Source organism: Palaemon carinicauda, chromosome 10, assembly GCF_036898095.1.
Source record: "Palaemon carinicauda isolate YSFRI2023 chromosome 10, ASM3689809v2, whole genome shotgun sequence".
Classification (NCBI taxonomy): Eukaryota; Metazoa; Arthropoda; class Malacostraca; order Decapoda; family Palaemonidae; genus Palaemon; species Palaemon carinicauda.
In genome coordinates this window covers 114,132,993-114,155,194 of record NC_090734.1, presented here as the reverse complement: position 1 = coordinate 114,155,194, position 22,202 = coordinate 114,132,993, and the positions used below count along the sequence as shown (strand labels likewise).

The following is a 22,202-nucleotide window of genomic DNA, read 5'->3' as shown; positions in this document are numbered from 1 at the left end:
TAGCGAAGTGAACTATATTTCTGATTGGCCAGGTCAAAGTCCTGATATTTCGCCCATTGAGAACCTTTGGGCGATAGTTAAAGCCCGCCTTCGTAAAGAAGTGACGACAAACGTGACACTTCTCGAGGCGGCGCTCCATAAGGTGTGGGCGGAAATACCTGCCGAAATACTCCAAAATCTCGCCGATAGTGTTCCTCGACGACTTTTGGAGGTCAAGAAGAGGAAAGGCTACCCTATAGACAAGTAGCAGGGATATTGGTGAGTGTTCAATTATATTTTTATTGATTTATATTGTGTATTAGTGTAGATATGGGGGGGGGACCAAAATGAATGCACGGCGGATGCTGCCCGGACAGACCGACCCGCGCTGACTGTATATATATATATATACATATATATATATATATATATATATATATATATATATATATATATATATATATATATATATATATATATATATATATATATATATATATATATATATATATATATATATACATATATACATGCCACACTGGCCGAAAATGCATAAAATATTTATAAAGTTAACACACCCTCTACTTGATTTTATCTGATCAATAATTTATTTAGCTTTTCATTGTAATCTTAATTTTTTAAAACGTTTGTAATTACTGCATATTGTTTATTACGCAAAATGGCTGAGTAAGTATGCTCAATGTAAAATTGCTTGAGGTCTGTTTTTACTAGCCATTTTACATATCGATAATTTTTTCCATGTGTATTTGTGCATTTACAAATAATTCTGTTTCTCAGGTTTCATATGTTATTTAATAGGGCATTCTTTGTATATTCACATGGTATACAAAAAATAATTGATACCTTCACAGTCCGTCAGAAAGGAGAGACTGGAGCAACAGAGACTGCTGTTTTTTATGGGATCAGGTGATACACCAACTTTTAGATGAATGAAGAAAAGGATATGGTGTCATGGGAAGTTAGCCTCCTCTTCTTCATCCCCTTTGATTCTGATGATTCTTCTCAGAAGAAGTTGAAGAAGCCCAGGAAGGTTTATTGCAAGAAGTCTTGCTAAACTTTGAACAATCTCTCCTCTCTTATGAGAAAAGAAGACAGTTCCCACCCGATGTTGAACACCCGATCACGTGTCCAGTATAGCTGTATCAGTCCGCCAATCAACCATACCAACATCTGAGAAGTCACATGAGGGGCAGTGGCAAATAACCTGGGTCTGTGACTGACTATCTGGGGTTGCAGCTGAACACCCTGTGCCATGGCTGATCATGCGAGGTTGCGGCCAATCGATTCCATACAGGGTCAGACACGGGCCAAGTGATTGAGGAGCTTGAGCACAATCCTACACCATTTACCTGGAGAATTCAGAACTGCTACTCTCTCTTTTACTTCCCTTTTTTTTCTTTTTTTTTTTTTGGTCTTGAGTTACTCTGGAGGCAATGAAAGGGGAGATTCAACTTCTTAGTACAGGTCCTGCACACTAGCACTGTGAACCAATCCCTACTTTGGTTTCAAGCACCAAGACAGACTAACCCACACAAACAAACCCACCTGTTCACTAGAAGAAGGGTACACTTTTCCACACTTGCTCTCTTGAGGTAGAAATTGTTTCCCAGGCATAGAACAAGATCATTCACAGCCTGAGTCATGATCTCCTGCCCAACTATACACACTGTACAACCTGGATCCGTTCGGATTTGACCATTTGTATTCTGGAGGAAGCAAACCCAGAATGATTTGATGAGCACATATTTTTAGCTTTCAGGTACATCATCTAATGGAGGGTTGATCACAGTAGCTATATTTTGGGCATAAGGACAATAGTTGCTTTAAGATCTTTTTAATTTGAATTGGTCACAATTGCATAAAAGTGTTGAGCTTATTATTTTCTTGAAGGAAAATCTGGTTAACATAATTGATAGGTGTATCCCCTCTTGTGCACTTTAATACTAAGTGAAAAACAAACCCTAGTTTGACGATGATTGTAGACATGCTTAATTGTAGAAGCAGGAAACCTATCATCTTTGGAAGGGTAACAGATCAGATTTGAACTTGGAATAACTACAGTATAATCAGCGAAGAGTTGTTGCTCAGAATTTATGGTTCAACTGAAAGAAATGCAATTTAACCATAAAAGAAATCCTTTGTGGTACAACCCAGGAACATAAATGATGGAGTACCCATAAATCTGTACTCTGGTGTAGACTTATCAGTTCATCCTTTACTTAAACTAGATGGTTGTCACTCAATGTCCAAAGGAAAAGGCAACCCTTTTAAGGTGATGTGTTTGACAGTAAGCAGAGGAATTAGAAACTCGATCTTCCTCATACCTGTTTTCAGTCCCTTAAAATTAAAACACTCTTGGTGGACCATGAGGGTTATGGCGGTGTAGACCCAAATGGTATTTTCCTTTTGTTGATATTTTAGCTCATAAGTTGTCTGTTATTTTCTGCAAGTTAGCAAGGAAAGTTTTAGCACTTGTTGGAAAATTGGTAGTTACTTCATTAGGTAAATGTGTTTGTGGTAGCTCTAGCCAAGCTGATTACCACCCAATTTTCATAACTCCCATATTTTATAAAATTTTTGAACGTCTTTTGGCAGACCGTTTAAATAGGCATACTGAAATTAATCATCTGTTTGCAATTTAACTTTTGCATATGCTGTGGAGTATGTAATGCCCTTCTTACAATCTTCAATGCTGTACAAAAATTCCTTGATTGTAGTCAGGAAGTTCATGTTAGTAGCCTTGATTTTAATGCTACATTTGACTGTGTTAATCATGAGGCCCTTGTTTTCAAACTCCAACAGTTGGGAGTAGGTGGGTGTTTTATTAGCATCATTATTGTATTTTTAAGTAATGGATTGCAGAAAGTTGTTGTTGATGGGGACCTTAGTGAGTATAGGAATGTAATATATGGTTTCCTAAGGGTAGTGTTCCTGGCCCATTACTTTTCATACTATATACACATGACATGTGGTTTGGCCTAGAAAACAAGTTCGTTGCATATGCAGATAGTGCTATTCTCTTTGCCTCAGTTCCATCTCCTGAATGCAGATTTGGCATTGCTGAATCCCATAATAGAGGTCTTGCTAAAATTAGTGCTTCGGGCAAATTATGGGGATTGAAGATGAACCGTAATAAAAATCAAAGTATGACTGTGAGTAGGTTAAGGAAAGTTGCTCCTCAGCATCCAGATCCCTGCATTGATAATACTTCTTTAACTCTCATCATCTTCTCCTATGCTATTGACACAAAGGACCTCAGTTAGTTTTCGCCGGTCGTCTCCATGATGAGCTTTTAAATCAATACTTTTCCACTCATCACTTCCTACTTCACACTTCATACTCCTCAGCCATGTAGGCCTGGGCCTTCCAACTTGCCTTGTGGAGCCCAGTTGAAAGTTTGGTGAACTAATCTGTCTTAGGGATTGCAAAGAGTATGCCCAAACCATCTCCATCTACCCCTTATCATGATCTCATCCACATATGGCACTTGAGTAATCTCTCTAGTTTTATTTCTAGTCCTGTCCTGCCATTTAGCTCAATTTTCTTCTGGGGGCTTTGTTCTCAAATCTACAAAATCTGTTGGATATATTTTCATTGTCATACTACAGCTCATGTCCATACAGTAACACCGATCTCACTAAACTGATGAATAGCTTGATTTTTATATGCAATTTCAGGCGATTTGCTTTCCAAATTTTACTCAACCTAGCCATTGTCTGATGTGCTTTTTTTTCAACTTATTAAACTCCAATTCTAAAGATCCTGTATTAGAGATCATAGTCCATTGCATATTCCATTCTCATCATCTCTGTCTTTCTTCTATTTATCTTGAGTCCAACCTCATGTGATATTTCATGGATTCTGGTAAGCAAGCTTTGCAATTCCTGTGGTGTTTTGCTAATAACTCTCATTTCCTTTAAAATTTCGGGTGTGATTCTTGATTTTAAATTTATTTTTGAGAATCATGTTAGGTCTCTCTTCTACCATTGCACAAAAAATAGGATTATTGAGAGTCTTTCAAGATTTTCGGTGATCAATTTGTGTTGAAAAATATTTTAATGTTTTCATTCTACCATGTTTCAAATATTGTTTTTCCCTCTGGTCTTCAGCTGCTGGCTCTCATCTCAATTTGTTGGACAAGAATGTGTGGTCTATTAAATTTCTATTCCTGATTGAGATATTAACCTTTGGCAATGTCACTCAGTTAGTTCTTTATGCATGTTGCATAAGATTTTTCATAATTCTGACCATTCTTTGCTTTCAGATTTACCCAGACTGTACCATCCTGTACTTAGCGCTAGGCATCCAGTTAATTATAACAGTCATACTTACTCCATCATAAGGCTCAATGCTTCACAATATTGTAGAATTTTTATTCCAGCTGTGACCAAGTTGTGGAATGATCTTCCTAATCAGGCAATTGAATTGATGGAACTTCAGAAAATCAAACTTGCAGCAAATGTTTTTATGTTGAACAAGCTGACTTAACTCTCTCCTCTTAGTTTATATGTGACAGATCAATTATAACATTGTTACTGATCTTGAAGTATTTTATATTAATTATTCATTACTTCTCTTGTAATTGGTTTATTTCCCTATTTCCTTTCCTCACCGTGCTATTTTTTCCTATTGGAGCACTTGGGCTTATAGCATCCTGGTTATCCAGCTAGTATTGCAGCTTTGCTTGTAATTATAATAATAATAATAAAAATAATATATTTACTGGACTCCTTGTCTACTTGTCAGGAGGGTGATGTTGATGTATTGGTGGAAGGGGATGCCGTGTATCATCACTATTATCTAGCATGTATTTGGCAAGGGTTTTAGTCTTTCGAGGGAGTCCTTGGCCAAACCTTCGCGTGAGGCTTGGTTTTAAGGAAAGTCCCAGTTTTCTCAAAATCCAAACAATGACTACCAGCAAATTCTTCCTCCAAATGGAGTTAGACATTGCTCCACCCATTTTAGCCTTAACCAGGTTTAGTCCAAGAAGTACAGTATATGAGAAGGAAGAAGTTGGGGGAGGTGTCGTGCAAAGATATGTCTCCTGCTGTCAGTAGGGTGATGCCTTGCTTTGAATGTTCCCTCCCTCTTCTATCCAAATCCTTGCTGTTTCTACCTTCTAGAATTGATCTATGAAAATGTGATAGAGGTGGAACGATCCTGAATTTTTGCATCGCATGGACAAGGGACAAGTTTGCATTCCTTTGGCCGAATCGGAATATTTCAGGCTGTGTTCAGTTGGAACTTTTGCACTGCACTTAAGCCTCCAGAGATGAAGACTTCCTGATTTTAGTGACTTGATGGACTTGTAGTGCATGAAGGCATTCAGTCATTCAGAAAGATTCTCTTTCATTCCTCAAATGTTCTCATGTGTTCCCATGAATATCAAACTTGGGCCTCTTAGAATGACTTCTTTTGAGTCTTTCCAGGATGAGATCAAGACTTTTTATTTCTTTTATTCTGATATGAAGATTGTGATTGAGGAGAGTCAAATCTCATGCTCAAGCAAAAGGATGCATATCTGGGAATGCTCTTTGACTGGAAATTTTTCTTTGTATTTGTATCACCAAACATGGAAAGGTAGCCTATTGGAAATGTCCCTGCCTGGTATTCTGCTGGACAGGAGTTTAAGACCTGCTCAAGCTTGATACTTTCTAGTAGTGTCTGAAACCTCATCATCTTTGGGAGCTATCATGATGGGTTTGGGGGAGCCTATAGGTCTACCTGCTGAGTCATCAGCAGTCATTACCTGACCCTCCCTGGTCCTAGCTTGATGGAGAGGGGACTTGGGTGCTGATCTTATTTAGATATGTCAGTCTCTAGCGAATTGTCGTGCCCCTTGTCTCTGCCATTCATGAAGGTTCTTTAAAACTTTAAACCTGTTCATAATCAGTATAAACTGGTGAACCATTCAGGAAAGCAAGGAAGAGCTGTTTGCTCTTTTTTTTCTCCTCTGCCAATTCCTCCTCCCTCCTCCTATTCTCTTCTTCAGACAGTTCTTAAGCTGGAATCACACTAGTCAATTCTTGCTCAAGATTTTGGCCAACGTTCAGCCAATGCTTGTGAGTGAAAGTGTTGTAGCATCACACTACGATCTTGTGGTTTGAGGATCATTTGGAAAACATAAATAAAACTGATCAGCTGACATTATCATGGCACCCAAAAATTTTTGTACTGTTGTAGTAACTCATATTCTTGGAATGTAACGTGAATTGAAGAAGAATTTTTTTTTTTTTTTTTTAAATTTGAGAGTAGCTCGGGAGAAGAGAAGCCAAAGGTATCTTTGACAACCTTTGTTAGAAAATGAACTTGGAGGATGGTTCTGCCTTCTACAACTACCCCAGGATGAACAAAGCAGATTTTTATCTCTTCAGGCTTGTTGGACCTAAGAATGCCAAGTAAGAGCACATCCTATTTGCAGCAGCCATATTTGTTTACATCGGAAGTCATGCTTGCAGTTTTGGGCTCGCTGCTTCCTGTCCAGTTGGGAAGCAAATATCTCGAGCAAGAACCTCCCAGTTTTCCATTTACGGCAGCAACAGCTACTTGCTGGCAAAAAAAAGCCTAGTGTGATTCCACGTTTAGAAGGAAGAGAAAGCAGTAGTAGTCATAGAGGATTCCTCAACAAAAAGTTCCTTATGAATTCTAGTGTGCATTCTTTTCCTTTGGAATGGTTTAGTCAGGTGGATCCATTGGCCAGGTGAGGGTGAGGGTGATCAGTGTTCCTATCGTGACATAGGAAGAATCCCCTGGCCCCTTGTGATTAGCTCTTCCTCTTCCTGAGGGAGTATTGGTACTCATACTTCGACTGGTACTTTTTGGGTTGGTTAAATGCTTTTGAGCTCAAGATGACAGTTTTCTCCTTGGTTGGATGCTGGTGAATGGTCTCGGCTGATACCCAAAACTGCCTATCTAGGCCAAGCGTAGGTAAAACATTGCGCAAACCTTTCCCATTCCTGAATAGGAGGAGCGTCTTTGCCCTTAAGGAGAGGCTCACTTCTGTCAGGATTAAGTAACAGAGCTCACCTGCTGACCAATTCCTTCTGAGTCCATCAAGTGGAGTGTGAGCCAAGTGTGACAATTACTTCTGTGGCCTTGGTTGCAAGTAAGTGGTCCTACATGCACTAATCACTAGCATTGTAGGCCAGGTAATGTAAGGGTAAACACTGTCCTTGAAGCCACTCTCCTCATCTGGGTAGGATTGGAGTGAGTAAGCTCACTTGGTGATCATTTCCTAAGGACTCAGTCAACTAGTTCCTGAGCCTGGTGTGGTAGATACTTTGCACATACTGTACAGTACTGGTAGCAGGTAATCATCATTCCAGAATCAAGTATGCAGGTAAAGTGGAATGTGTTCGTCCACCTCCCTGGGTAGGTTACTTAGACAACTGACCACTACTATTTTGTTCGTTTAAGATTTTTCCACTTATAACTAGGCTTCTAGGTTGAAGTGAAAATAAGTTTGTATATGTGGAAAAATCTAATTCTTTATTAGAACTAAAGGAATTTTTTGTCTCAAACCCCTTACTGTTATTGAGCATATTCAGCCTATATACAAGTTCCTCTTTTACTCCGGCATAGTGATATAAAAACTAATTAGTTGCTTCTTGTAGGTGGTGCATGAGTAGGCTGCTTTAGGTTCTAGGTTTCAACTTGAATTATTTAGTGTAGAATGTTAACTATGTATGACAAAAACTTTGCTTCGTTTTTAGAATTAGATTTGTTTCACCACAAACAAATAATGTCTTAGGTAGGATGGAGTTTAGTAGCTCTCAGATACAGTATACTAGGATAAATGGGACCTGATAGAGAGCAAAAGTTAACTTAGATCTTAGTACTAACATAGAGTCATGAATTATTAGACCAAGCACTAAAAGAACGTACACAAAAGCACGCATCACACTTATCACTCCATGCAAAGCATAAGGAACCACAACGAAGGGTAACACCTGCTTCACAATGCATGTATGAAAACAGTACCACATTTTCAATAAAGAACTGCAAAACTGAAAGTGATGCTTAGTGCTATTCTCCTTCTAAGCCACTCTACCCCACTTGGAGGGGAGTAATTACTCCTTCACTCCCCCGCCCCTCAACCTTCTTCACCATCAATTAAGCAAATCAGTGTACAGCATTTACATTGATTAATTCAGATCATAACCACAATGTTATGCTTTTTTTCTGGCTGACCAGATATTTCTTTGCTCTTGCCCACACTACTCACAGAGTCCAATTGTTGATCCACACCCCACACTAGGGCCTCTATTCTTGCTTACATAATTTAGTGTGGCTGCAGATCAGTACTGTCTTGTACTCAGATGTGTCTAGTTATGGGAGTGTACATATAGGGAAAATGTGTGTGTGTGAGGAATTAATACCAGTATGTACTTGCTGTACTATATAGTAACTAGAAAAAAATTAAATATTGCTAGTTACAAGTACTGGAACAAAAAGTGCTGAATTTTAAATCAGCAAATTAAGCAGGATTGGTGGCTGAACCATCATCAATATATATAACAAAACAACTGAATTAAATTTTTAAAAACTAGGAGCAAAAACCATACATATCTGTATGAAAATTATCCTTTTACAGTACTACCTACAAGCTGGCAAAGTAAATTTCGTGATGAAACCGAAGATTTTCATTGATAATCTTAGCTCTTTGGAATGCAACTACTGTACATGAAGCAAGTGGGGAAGTAAAGGAAACATAACCAATAATGAAATGAAGAAGATGAAACAATGTAAATTTAAATCCAAATTATGGGGAAACACTGTGAGCTGTTAAACATCAGACAGTTGCACAACACAGTATCCCATCTACAAGGAGTATCCTATCTTCTCTTCAGGGTCTGGAGTGTGTGAGGAATAGTCACAGACACTCAAAATTGTAAGTAACAACAAGTGGTTTGTAGTGAAAACAATAAATTTTGTGTATACCATTAAGCTTACCTTGTCTGGTGGTGTCAAATTCCAGAGTCTGTGATTTGCTGGTTCTGTCACTTGGCACAGGAGAATCTGCGGAATAAGGAAAGTGTAGTTTTTTTGTAACTTGAATTTGTATGAGAAACATTTTATGCATATTATAGTACTGTACAGTTATGAATTGAGTCACGATTTTTCCATGAAAAAAAGTTTAGTTATGACATTAATATAAACCTTTGGCTTATTTATCTTAAAGTGCTGTAATATCTGTAGGATAGAATAAGATGGTATTTGATGTAAGGTACAATTTTTATCATATACAGTATGACTACTGTACTTCCAAGATACAGGATATTACAGCTAGTTTTTATTTTACAGATACTGTATTTTTTGCAGTATTTTGGCCTAGTCTCCAATAATGTGCTGGATTAGAGCCTCTGGTATTACCATATACATTTAAAAAGAATTTCTTTTTGTTACTAGATACAGTACAGTAATCAGGGATGCAAATATTTTCAAATAACACATTTCAGAGGATTTTTTTTCACTTTTGTTGGAAATATTTTTATTGCCAACATCAATTAAACATTAATTTAATCTGATCTTGTTTCTTTGTAGGATATAGAATTCTCCCTTCGTTATATAACCATTGAAAAATATTTCCTTTGAATAAGATTTGTTATTTTAGGACTGATTATTATCACATTTGAGTAATTATCATTACCAAAAACATTACTTTTATTTAAAAGGAACTGCTATTCATAATGACCTTATTATGCTTAGCTTTTTGCCTGGAAACAGTACTTGAATGTTATAAAATGAACTGTATTTTGTAGTTTAATCCATTGTGCTGTAAGCTATATTTGTCAGTACAGGTTAAGAACAATGAAATTTTCAGTTGATAATTATTTTCAGGCTCTTTGAAAGTGGCGAATACAGTGATGTAACATTTGTCGTTCAAGGGCAAAACTTTTTGCTCCATCGATGCTTGTTAAGTGCAAGGTCAGAATACTTTAAGGATATGTTTTTAACTAAATGGCATCACAAAGATAAAGTGATCATCAATCGAGATCTGGTGAGTACTGTAAAGTACTGCAATATCATGTACACTTATTTTTTTTTATATATGCTGACAAATCATTTAATTTTTATTTTTTTTATCAAGGATAGATTATTTTATCAAAACCCTATTAATCGTATATGGCATGTGTTGTGTGCCTACATAGAGGTCATTGATGTTCCCATGGTTACCTTTCTTTTGTCTGTTAGACTAAAAGAACAAGAGAGGACTTGGAGCAGATTCTTGATGGAGGCCAACCTCCTCAGGAAATACCTCAGTCTCCCCGTGTTTTGCCTGTTCTTGCCCCCTCATGGATCATCCTCACTAATCTTACCAACTTCTCCTGTACTCCTCTCTTTCCAAAACACCAATAGACCATACCTTCTTGGTACTCTGTCTTACACGTTTTTCAAGAAGACCACCTTCTGAAATAAATCTAAAAATGCTGCCAGCATTGTACGACACATCATGTCCAAGGCTCTTGGCAAGGATGAACTTGCCATCCTCACCTCAAGCCTCAAACAGACATCTGTTTGAGGCTCGAGGTAAGGATGGTAGGTTCATCATTGCCAAGATCCTTGGACATGATGTGTCGTACAATGCTAGCGGCATTTTTAGATTTATTTCAGAAGCTGATCATCTGAAAGCTATTCAACTTCTATAACATATTTGCTTTTATGGTTTCAATTGAATTATTTTTTACTCTTTATTTAGAATAAGCAATATCGGCGTCAATGACTTTCGATGTCAGGATGCCAGAAAACTTCAAATTATTCATTCATTAATTTTCAAGATCCACAAAATATATGTAAACTTTCCTGTTTCCTTCTAGATACTTGCTTAGACTTGTCTTATGATAAAGATAGCATCCTGTGCTCTATTATTTTATGATCCCAAACTACTGTTCATGTTTACCTATCAACTTTTTCAAGCTTCCTTCCACTACTTTTTCTAGTACTGTATCTTGAATAAAGGCTCCAAAAGCTTTATTCCTTTGTATTTCCCAGATTTTGACACATCTTTTTGTTTATACAATTTAATCATCCAACTGTCTTCCCAGTCCCTGGGCATATCTTGTACATCCCAGATCTTTTCTAATAGTATGTGCACCCACTCTTTGCCTAGATTTCCCAAAACCTTAGCCTTTTCCATTGTTACCTTTGGCTTTCCTACAGCTGTACTGTGTATACATTTCCTTTCTTTATAGCATTCTTGACTTACTTTCTCTGATGTTTGCTATTGATGCTTCTACAGGAGGAACATTTTCTAGTTCTTGAGTCTCATTCTCAGTGTTTAATAGTTGTGGAAAATAGCCTTTCCATCTTCTCTTGACTTCCTTTCCCTCATTTAAGATGTTTCTGTTTTCATCTTTAATAATTTCTTCCTCTCTACTTCCTGCCTGTCTTTTCTTCTTGCTTCCGCTATTCTATAGATTATATTTTCTCCCTCCGTAGTGCCCATCATTTCATACCTCTTGCTCCTGGCTTCTCCCTTTGCAGTTGCTACCATTTTCTTTGTTTCCCCCCCTATCTGTCTATATTCAACACTAGTTTATTAATTGTTATCCTCTTCCCACCTCCATCTGGCTATACTATTTTCCTTCACAGCTATTTGAACCTCTTGATTCCACGACCGTGTTTCTTTATCCTGTTGTTGTTTACCATTTGTCTACCCACACACCTCTGTTGTTCCTGGCACCACAATCTTTCATAACATCCCATATCTCTTCAGACAATTCTCACATTCCATTTCCATGTCTCTCATCTCTGGCTCTTTCTTCCCTTCAGCTTCCAAGTTTTGATCCTCCTATTTCTAGGTGGGATGTTTCTTTTCCTTATTGCTTTCAACCTATAGTCTGCCACCACTAGTTTATGTTGAGCTACAACAGATTCATTTGGAATAACCTTAGACTCTATAATAGTTTTATTGTCTTTCTTCCAAAGCAAAACAGTCCATTTGATTCTCATTTTGTTCACTTTTATATGTTATCAGATGACTTCTTTTTTTCAAACTGTCTATTCAAGACTACCAGGTTGATATCTCTTACTAATTCTAACACTTTCACCTTCCCGGGTTCTTCTTCCAAAGCTTTCTCCATATGTTCCTTCAAATCCATCACAACTCTCATGTACATGGGAATTCATGTCCCAAGATAACACACTTCTTGGGACTCTTTCTAATTTCCTTTGCATTTCTCCTCTTCACTACACTCTTGTTGAGGGATATATGTAGAGATGATATGCAATACTCTTTTATCTTCCACCAACCTCAAGCCCATGAGCCTGCCACTGATATGTTGAACCTCTGTGACATTTGTCTCCAAATCAGGATGGAGAATAATTCCTATCACATTTCCCCTTTTAGCTTCCCTAGTTAATTAAACCTTATATCCTTCCCCAAACTTTCTTGCACTTTTCCCATACCAATAAGTCTCCTGTATACGTAGAATCATTATTTTCCTTTCTGCATGATATCAATCAACTCTCTCTCCTTTCCTGTGAGTCTACCAACATTTCAATTTCCAATTGTCATCTTTCATTTCATTTTCCAATTATTACTCTTCACTAGCCTCTTTAGCCACAGTTGTGACTTCTGTGGTATCCTTTGCATATTTTCTACTGTTGTCAGGGGATACTGCAGCACATTGCTTTGCATTCCATATGCCTCTTAATTTCAACTAGAGTACTTTTTTCTCTTTCTATTCAGAATAGCCTTGTGAGTTATTGCGACTAAGTATAAAAAAGGAATTGCATTATGTAGCCAACTTGCTACAAATGTTAGACTCGTAACAAACTCCACCAAAAGATTTTGATTAAGCTTGAGCAGTATCTGCTAGGGATGGCTACGGTTGCATCATCATATATTTATTACATATGTGTTCATCTTTTATTCCATTTTTTGTTAGACTCGTAACATGCGATCGCACTTTTTATCTGTTACTATCCGACTGACACCTTTGACTCAGAGAGGCTCTATAATATTCTAGGACACTTTGCTTCTATTACAATCTAATAGGGTTCTCATTAATGATGAGACCAAGTGAGGGAGTCACTGAGCCTAGCAAGTTAATAGTAGACATTTCTAACTTCACATCTTACTAGTGAGGATATGTTACATTCACTATAGCTTGTGGTGGCCAAGTAGCTTCAAGTGTAGGCAAGTCCCATAGGGGTGTTCGACCTCTTAGCAAGTCATAGAGGATAGATGGTTATATATATTTTAGGTACCTAGCTGAACTTTTTTACAGGTCAGAAATTTTTCTTGAGACTAGCCAGTTCCAATAGGAGATGTATAACATTTTCAAGATATTTAATGGGCTGACTAAGAGATGTGGAGATACAAGCTTTGGTGTAATGAATGTATAAATTACAGGTTTTCTAAACAGGAGGTGCTTTGTTATGATTATTCAGTTTCATTGAATTCACTAATGTAAGTAATTAATTTGATTGAATTTGTCAAGTTATAGTACCATAAATATTGTCAAGACTAAGAATGGATTCCGGCTCACATTTATGCACTCAAATGCTGGTTCACAGAAAGGTCAGAACAACAGGTGCATTTTGCAATTCCTTTACTATTACTTTGTAACAAACTCTCAACTGTTAATTCTAAATAGATTAAATTTAGGATATTTTTTCCATTCATTCTCTTGAGAAAGTGACACATCAAAACCTCTCACATATTTAAAGTATCCTTCTGGAGACTGTCAGCTGTATGATCCATTTGAGTGAGGCAGAGTATTTTCCTTCATTGAAATTAGATACATGGTTTAAGGGGGCAGATTCTTCTATTAGTACTATTTATTTTGAAAAATATTTAAAGTTAATGACAGATATTTAGGATTCAAGGGAATTGTTTACAATAACTTACACCAAAGACATTGCCAAGTGTAATTCGGGAGGGTAATTCTAAGGGGTTTTAGGTAACCAAAACCAGTGTTGGAATAGGATTGAATAAGTATTTGTTATTCCTGTGATAACAAAATCTGTATTTCAGGTATTAAAGGACATAGGTTATAAGAGACAAAAATAAAATAAGGAATATAAATGATTTATATACTGTATTTCCCATGTCATAAGACACTTTTTTTCCTGAAAAATGTCCCCCAAAATCACCCTGTGTTTTATCACTAAGATAAAGTTGTATAGGGCAGTTTAACAACCCTCAATACCCCAGTAATGACATACAACCACTCACACTCATGAGACATAGAATATAAGTCTACAATTATTATTCTTACGTAATAAATGAATTTATTTTTAATGCACTTTCTTTAATCAGTGAAGGTAACAAGGTATTTGTTTTTGTTTTGGTAAACAGCTGATTACACAAACATGCCAACTAATGTTATCTAAGCAGATGACGCTAGGATGCATTACTTGTTTAAGCAGTATTTTTCTATTTTCTCATATTCAGTTGATACTGTATTTTGTAATAAAGCAATATTTTCATAATTAATATTAACTAACATATTTCATTTTTATGCCCCCTGTGGCCATGGGGAATAAAAACAATTAGAATAGTGCCAACGTATCCCTGCATGTTGTAAGAGGCAACTAAAAGGGACGGGACGAAGGGGCTGGGAACCCCCTCTCCTGTATTATAATCCTGGGAGACATCAAAAAGGTGGAGCTGGGGGGAGAGTGACTGCTCCCCGTACTCTAGTTGTGTGGTATTTGAATGTGCGGGGATGTAGTACGATAGAGAGTAAAAGATGTGAGATTGGAAGTATGTTTAGGAGTAGAAGGATGGATATATTGGCTTTGTGTGAGACAAAGATAAAAGGGAAAAGTGAAGTGATGTTTGGTGAAATGTCTGGTAGAGTGTCTGGGATTGAAAGGAGAAGAGCAAGAGAAGGAGTGGCTTGATTGCTGAGTGAATGGATGACAGGTAAAGTAGTGGAATGGAAGGAGATATTATCTAGGTTAATGTGGGTAAGGTTTAGGTTGGGTAGGGAATGATGGGCTTTTGTCAGTGCGTATGGGCCAGGTTGTGAGAAAAGTGAAGAAGAGCGGAATGAGTTCTGGAATGAATTAACTAGGTTTGTAGAAGGAATAGTGTAGTTTTCATGGGTGACTTAAATGCTATAGACTGGGTAGAAGGAATTATATAGTTGTCATGGGTGACTTAAATGCTAGAGTGGGCGCTGGAGAGGTAGAAGGTGTCATTTGGAAGTATGGCGTACCAGGTGAAAATGAGAGTGGTGAGAGACTGGTAGATATGTGTGTTGAGCTAGAGATGGTGATAAGTTCTAGCCTTTTCAAAAAGAAAAAGAAAAACAAGTATACATGGGTAAGAGTGGCAAATGGAAGAGTGGTAGAAAGGGCATTAATGGATTATGTGTTGATAACTAAAAGAATGTTTAGAAGATTGAAAGACGTGCATGTGTTTAGGGGTGTGGCTAACGGTATGTCTGATCATTTTTTGGTGGAAGGAAAATTAGTTGTAGCAAAAGAGTGGGGGAATAGAGCAGGCGGATGTAAAAGGGAGCTAGTGAGGGTTGAAGAACTAATAAAACCCGGGGTAAATAGTAAATATCGAGAAAGGTTGAAAATGGCATATGATGAAGTGAAAGAAAGAGAAACTGGTAATTTAGAGGAGGAGTGGAAGTTAGTAAAAAAAAATTTTGTTGGGATTGCAAGTGATGTGTGTGGCAAGAAGTTTGTTGGAGGCAGCATGAAGAAGGGCAGTGAATGGTGAAATGAAGGAGTGAAGGTAAAAGTGGAAGAGAAAAAGAGAGCTTTTGAAGAATGACTGCAGAGTAATAGTGTAGAAAAGTATGAAAGATATAGAGAGAAAAATGTGGAAGTAAAGTGCAAGGTAAGTGAGGCAAAGAGGGCAGCTGACCTGAGGTGGGGTCAGGGATTGGGTCATTCATATGAAGAGAATAAGAAGAAGTTTTGGAAAGAAGTGAAGAGAGTAAGGACGGCTGGTTCAAGAATTGAAGAGACAGTGAAAGATGGAAATGGAAGGTTGTTAAAAGGAGAGGAGGCAAGGAAAAGATGGGTGGAATATTTTGAAAGTACTGAATGTTGAGGATAATAGGGAGGCAGATATAATTGCTGTTGCAGTGTTGAGGTGCTGGTGATGGGAGATGAGAATGAGAGAGAGATTACAAGAGAGGAAGCGAGGAGAGCACTAGATGAAATGAGAGTAGGAAAAGCATCTGGTATGGATGGTGTGAGAGCTGAGATGTTGATGGAAGGGGGTGTGACTGTACTTGAATGGATGGTGAGATTGTTTAATATGGGTTTTGTGTTGTCAATGGTACCAGTAGATTGGGTTTGTGCGTGTATTGTACCACCATATAAGGGTAAGGGAGATGTGCATGAGTGTTGTAATTCAAGGGGTATTAGTTTGTTGAGTGTAGTTGGAAAAGTGAATGGTAGAGTACTGAATAATAGGATTAAGGATAAAGCAGAGGATGCAATCTTAGAAGTACAGAGTGGTTTTAGATGAGGTAGGGGCTGTATGAATCAGATTTTTACAGTTAGGCAAATATGCAAGAAATATTTAGTAAAAGGTAAGGTGTATGTTGCGTTTATGGATCTGGAGAAAGCATATGATAGAATTGATAGGGAAGCAATGTGTAATGTGATATGGAGTTGGTGGAAGGTTGTTGCAAGCAGTGAAAAGTTTCTACAAAGGTAGTAAAGCATGTGTTAGGATAGGAAATGAAGTGAGCGATCGTTTTCCGGTGAGAGTGGGGCTGAGACAGGGATGTGTGATGTCGCTGTGATTGTTTAACTTGTATGTTGATGGAGTGGTGAGAGGTGAATGCTCGAGTGCCTGGACGAGGATTGAAACTGGTAGACGAGAATGACCATGAATGGGAGGTAAATCAGTTGTTGTTTGCGGATGATACTTTACTAGTTGCAGACGCGGAAGAGAAGCTTGGCCAATTAATGACAGAATTTGGAAGGGTGTGTGAGAGAAGGAAGTTGAGAGTTAATGTGGGTAAGAGTAAGGTTATGAGATGTACGAGAAGGGAAAGTGGTGCGAGGTTGAATGTCATGTTGAATGGAGAGTTACTTGAGGAGGTGGATCAGTTCAAGTACTGTACTTGGGGTCTGTTGTTGCAGCAAATGGCGGAGTGGAAGCAGATGTACGTCAGAGAGTGAATGAAGGATGCAAAGTGTTGGGGGCAGTTAAGGGAGTAGTAAAAAATAGAGGGTTGGGCATGAATGTAAAGAGAGTTCTATATGAGAAAGTGATTGTACCAACTGTGATGTATGGATGGGAGTTGTGGAGAATGAAAGTGACAGAGAGACAGAAATTGAATGTGTTTGAGATGAAGTGTCTAAGGAGTATGGCTGGTGTATCTCGAGTAGATAGGGTTAGGAACGAAGTGGTGAGGGAGAGAACGGGTGTAAGAAATGAGTTAGCATCTAGAGTGGATATGAATGTGTTGAGGTGGTTTGGCCATGTTGAGAGAATGGAAAATGGCTGTCTGCTAAAGAAGGGGATGAATGCAAGAGTTGATGGGAGAAGTACAAGAGGAAGGCCAAGGTTTGGGTTGATGGATAGAGTGAAGAAAGCTCTGGGTGATAGGAGGATAGATGTGTGAGAGGCAAGAGAGCGTGCTAGAAATAGAAATGAATGGTGAGTGACTGACTCAGTTCCGGTAGGCCCTGCTGCTTCCTCCGGTGCCTTAGATGACCGCGGAGGTAGCAGCAGTAGGGGATTCAGCGTTATGAAGCTTCATCTGTGGTGGATAACGAGGGGAGGCTGAGCTGTGGCTCCCTAGCAGTACCAGCCGAACTCGGTTGAGTGCCTTGTCAGGGTGGGAGGAACGTAGAGAGGAGAGGTCCCCTTTTTTGTTTCATTTGTTTGATGTCGGCTACCCCCCAAAATTGGGGGAAGTGCCTTGGTATATGTATGTATGTATTTCATAATACAGTACATCCAAAGTATTAAACTTTACTGTGCTAGATGAAAAGTCACACTAAAATTGCCGAATAGGAATTGCTGCTATGCGAGGTTGTAAAGTCCTCAATTTTTTTTTCCCCAAAAATTGCGTCTTACTGGTTGTAGCGTCTTATGACACGGGAAATACGGTAGTCAAAATACAACAGAGAAAGTAGAAGAAGAAAGGGTGTTCTTGATCTTCCTCTATGAGTTGTAATTGATAATGTAATGTTTTACCCATTTGCTCTAAATGCAGGGCTAGGATGCTGTGTCTGGTTATTAGAAATTTTGGCATATTGCAAATTTTGTGGTATGGGTGATTATCGGCTTCAGTAGCATTAAGAGAAGTGTAGGGGGCACCAATATCTTGAAAGCCACACATTATATACTAATATTTTGGTGAATCAAGGGAACATTTGGATTGGCTCTGGGTTGAGATATGCTCAGTTATGCAGAAACACATCTTTGGAAGGGAAACTGGTCAGATTTGACTTGGAATAATTACAGTATACTCAGCTAAGAACTATTGCTCATAGAGTTCATGCTTCAACTGAAAAGAATACAATTTAACCATAAAAGAAACCTTTTGTGGTACAACCCAGGAACATAAGTGGGGGCTACCCTTAAATCTACACTTTTTAGTGTAGAGGTAACAGTTCTTCCTTTACTTAAAACAGATGCTCTGTCACTTACTGTCCAACGGAAAAGGCAACCCTTTTGGGTGATGTGTTTGACAGCAAGTAGAGTAATGGGAAACTTAATCTTCCTCATTCCTGTTTTCCTGAGGCTAAGCTAACTAGTTTAGCTTTTTGGTCTCGTGAAATTAAAGCTCTCTTGATTGACTTTCATGGCTATGGAGGTGTAGACCCAAAGGGTATTTTTCCTTTTTTATTGTAAAGACTACTTATTTCTTAGCTCCCAAGTTATCTGTTATTTTGTGGAAGTTAGCAAGAAGAGGTTCTTTTAGCACTTTTTTGAGAATTAATAATGTTACTCCATTATGTAAATGTGTGTGCGGTAGCGCAAGTCCAGGTTATTTCCTCCCAGTTTCTATAACTCCCATATCTAAAGTTTTTGAATGTCTTTTGACAAAATGACTAAATACTTTTGCTGAAATTAAAACATATGTTCCCTAATTTACAATTTAGCTTTTGTAAAGGCCTTGGAGCATGTGATGCCCTTCTTACACTCTTCAGTGCTGTAAAATAATCCCTTGATTGTGGTCAGGAAGTTCCTATGACTGGCCTTGATTTTAGTGCTGCCTTTGACCAAGTTGATCATGAGCCCCTTGTTTTCAAACTCAAACAGTTAGGAGTAGGTGGGTCTTTTCTAAGCGTCATTATTAAATTTTTAAATAATAGATCACAAAGAGTTGTTGTTGGGCATTATAGTTAGTATAGGAATGTGATATCTGGTTTTCCTCAGGGTTTTGTTGAGGACATTGGCTCTTCAACATGTAGATCTCTGCATTGAAAATGTTTCTTCAACTCTATAAGACTTGAAAATTTAGGTGTGATTATTTAGTGCAAATTTACTTTCGAGAAACCATTCAGTCTGTTTCTTCTTCAATTGCACAAAGAATGAGGAATGAGGTTTTTAAAAAGGTCTTTTGAGATATTCGGTGATGAATCTATTCTGAAGAATTGTTTTGATTTTTTTATTCGGCCTTGTTTCGAGTATTGTTCTCATGCCTGGTCTTCAGCTGCTGATTCCCATTAATTTGTTAGACAGGAACTTATGGTCTATTAAATTTCTTATTCCTGATCTCGATTATAATCTCTGGCACCATTGTTCAGATAATTTGTTATGCTTATTGCATAAGATTTTTCATGATTCTGACCATCTTTTGCACTCAAATCTTCCTGGACAATACCATCCTGTTCGTAATATCAGGTATGCAGTTAATTCTGATAGTCATGCCTGCACAGTATTCTGGAAATTTTATTCCAGCTGTGACCAACTTGCAGCAAATGTTTTTATGTGAAATATTTTGACATAAGGCTCTTTTTATAGTTTATATATGAAAGATCTGTTTTAATGTTGTTACTGTTCTTAAAGTGCTTTTTGTTCCGACACAGAATACGAACCATTCCATCCTCTTTAGTAGGGTATCAATTTCAGCGATACCCTACTAAAGAGGACTACAGGTTTGTATGCTAGGAAAAATACAAATTGATACCTAATTTGTTATATTTTAATTGTTCACCACTTCTCTTGTAGTTTATTGTTGTTGTTCTGGCACAAAATACAAATCTTTCAGCTCTTTACTATGGAGATATATTTCGATGACAGCTGAAACTAGCTGTAAAATTATTAGCGAGGTGTAACTATCCGCATACAGTATCGAAATCCATGTAATATTTAAGGTAAAGTTTTGATTCTTTGTGGATCCTCATGATTAGAACTGCTGTACGCAGCCCAAGATTTTCAAACCATCCGCGCTTCTTTGTGCCTGACTTTCATGCTATTTCCTTCAATGCATAACACAATTTCTTTGCTGACTATTTCATTCTCAGCATCTTTTATCCCAAAATCATCTCCCACACACAAGTGTTTGTCAAGCAATAAGTGCTCTACCTTTACTCACTCTATGGCACTCAGGTGAGTTATTTAATCTATTCAAGCTATTGCTGAGATACAGAGGAAGGTCATGTCTCTTAAATAGTAGGTAGATGTTCTTGATAACTGTTATGTCACATATAGTACATAAGGCTTTGTTATGCACTGTGTATCTGTACTGTACACTGCATATTCAATACTGAATGCTACTATTGTGCCTTAAGAATTGCATCTTGCTTCACAAGATTTTACAGAGTAGAACATCTTTGTAAATGGTAGGTGATGTTGTACTTGCACTGAAGTCCTTTTTTTATTCTATTTTTACTGTTAATTGTCTTAGAGTATTTATACACTCTTTGAAAAGGAGCTACTAACAGTGTATGGATAGTACAGTACATTATACAAAATACAGTGCTGTATGTAGTTACAGGCTACGTATTAGGTGACAAGCTAGTAAGGTTCCGAGGCCACCTCGCAAAGATAGCAGTCACATAAGAGTGATGACACTTCACTCTTATGAGACCACCTTAACTGATTAAGGTGTATTGTAGTTAAATTACTGTACATATATTACAGTAATATATACTACAGTATCAGTGAGTGTTGTTAATTAGGAACAACATTGTTTTGTTGTTATTTATTCATAGGATAGCATGGTGATGACTTATGCTTTAAGGGTCATTTTACCTTGTACCTAAGATGTGTTAGTAATGTACAATTACCTTTATAAAGTACAGTATAGTAATGTAAACTTTAATATTGTAATAGAAACCACATGAAAACAATTTAGTACAGTATAATACGTTATTTAGGGTGTTAGTCAACAGCTCGTAGGCAGTGGTCATTTGTTTCAGGGGATTATGAGTTGACTCACCCTAGGACACTATTATTACATAGATTTTTGCTCTCTGTGGGTATCTGTTACCTAATCCCTACAAATACTCGCCCGGGAGCTGAGAGTACAGTAATGCTGCATTAGCTTTGTCTTTTTGTTCAGTGTTGATGACCCTGGTATTTTTAATGTCAGATAACCTACAATCAATAAATCTTCATTCTTTTGCTAGGTTTTATTGCATAAGTGATTTTTTTATTTTGATTAACATTCTTGCAAATGCTGTACAGTACTTTATGTTCATACATGTATACAAACCTTTTGTCCTTTACAATATGAAATGTCTTCAGTGAAGCTTCTGGGTATATGCTTTCAGCTTAGTTCCAGGGAGTGTGCTTCAAGAGTAGGGAGTACAGTACTCCAATCTACATGTGGATTTTTTTGAGGGTTGGTGGAGTGTGAGGAAATTGCCACACTCCAACATGTGCTGGAAGCTCTTTCTTGCAGACTGGCAATGATGAGTGACCTGAAGATGGGCTGCTTTTCTTAGATCTTGTAGTAGGCCCTTGATATCTCTTTGAGAGAGGGAAGGATGCTACGTCCCTGGTGTCCACAGTGCCAGTACCCCAATGATAACACCAGATATTCAGAAGTTATCCCAGTGTCAGTGACCCCAGTACCAATGACCCCAGTGGTGATCCCTGCAGTGATCCTTAAGTCAAGTAGCAGCTAAGAAAGCTGTTAAGTAGGCTTGCGTTCTTGTGGGATGATTAGTACCGAAACTTGAAGGGTGTGAAGGTTCCTGAGCTGGTAAACCTGTATGTATTTTCCTAATGCCTGTCCCCTGTGATTAGTTTGTGCCATTCCTCTTTGTTTGTTGCTCCTGTGCCTTTAACTCCAGTACCTATCACACCAGTG

General features: G+C 37.8%; 2 protein-coding genes across 2 annotated transcripts in view; one reads left to right on the top strand and one right to left on the bottom strand.

Moving 5' to 3' along the window:
• Positions 1-22,202, top strand: part of LOC137648679 (ankyrin repeat and BTB/POZ domain-containing protein 1-like) — a 253,964-nt gene that overhangs the window by 38,381 nt on the left and 193,381 nt on the right. The window contains exon 4 of the mRNA XM_068381691.1: positions 9,841-10,000. Coding sequence (XP_068237792.1) covers positions 9,841-10,000 — 160 coding nt within the window. The remainder of the gene's footprint in view (positions 1-9,840; positions 10,001-22,202) is intronic.
• LOC137648680 (ras-related protein Rab-32-like) overlaps positions 1-22,202 on the bottom strand; it is a 273,560-nt gene that overhangs the window by 111,866 nt on the left and 139,492 nt on the right. The window contains exon 2 of the mRNA XM_068381692.1: positions 8,953-9,018. Within this exon, the coding sequence (XP_068237793.1) occupies positions 8,953-9,018 (66 nt within the window). The remainder of the gene's footprint in view (positions 1-8,952; positions 9,019-22,202) is intronic.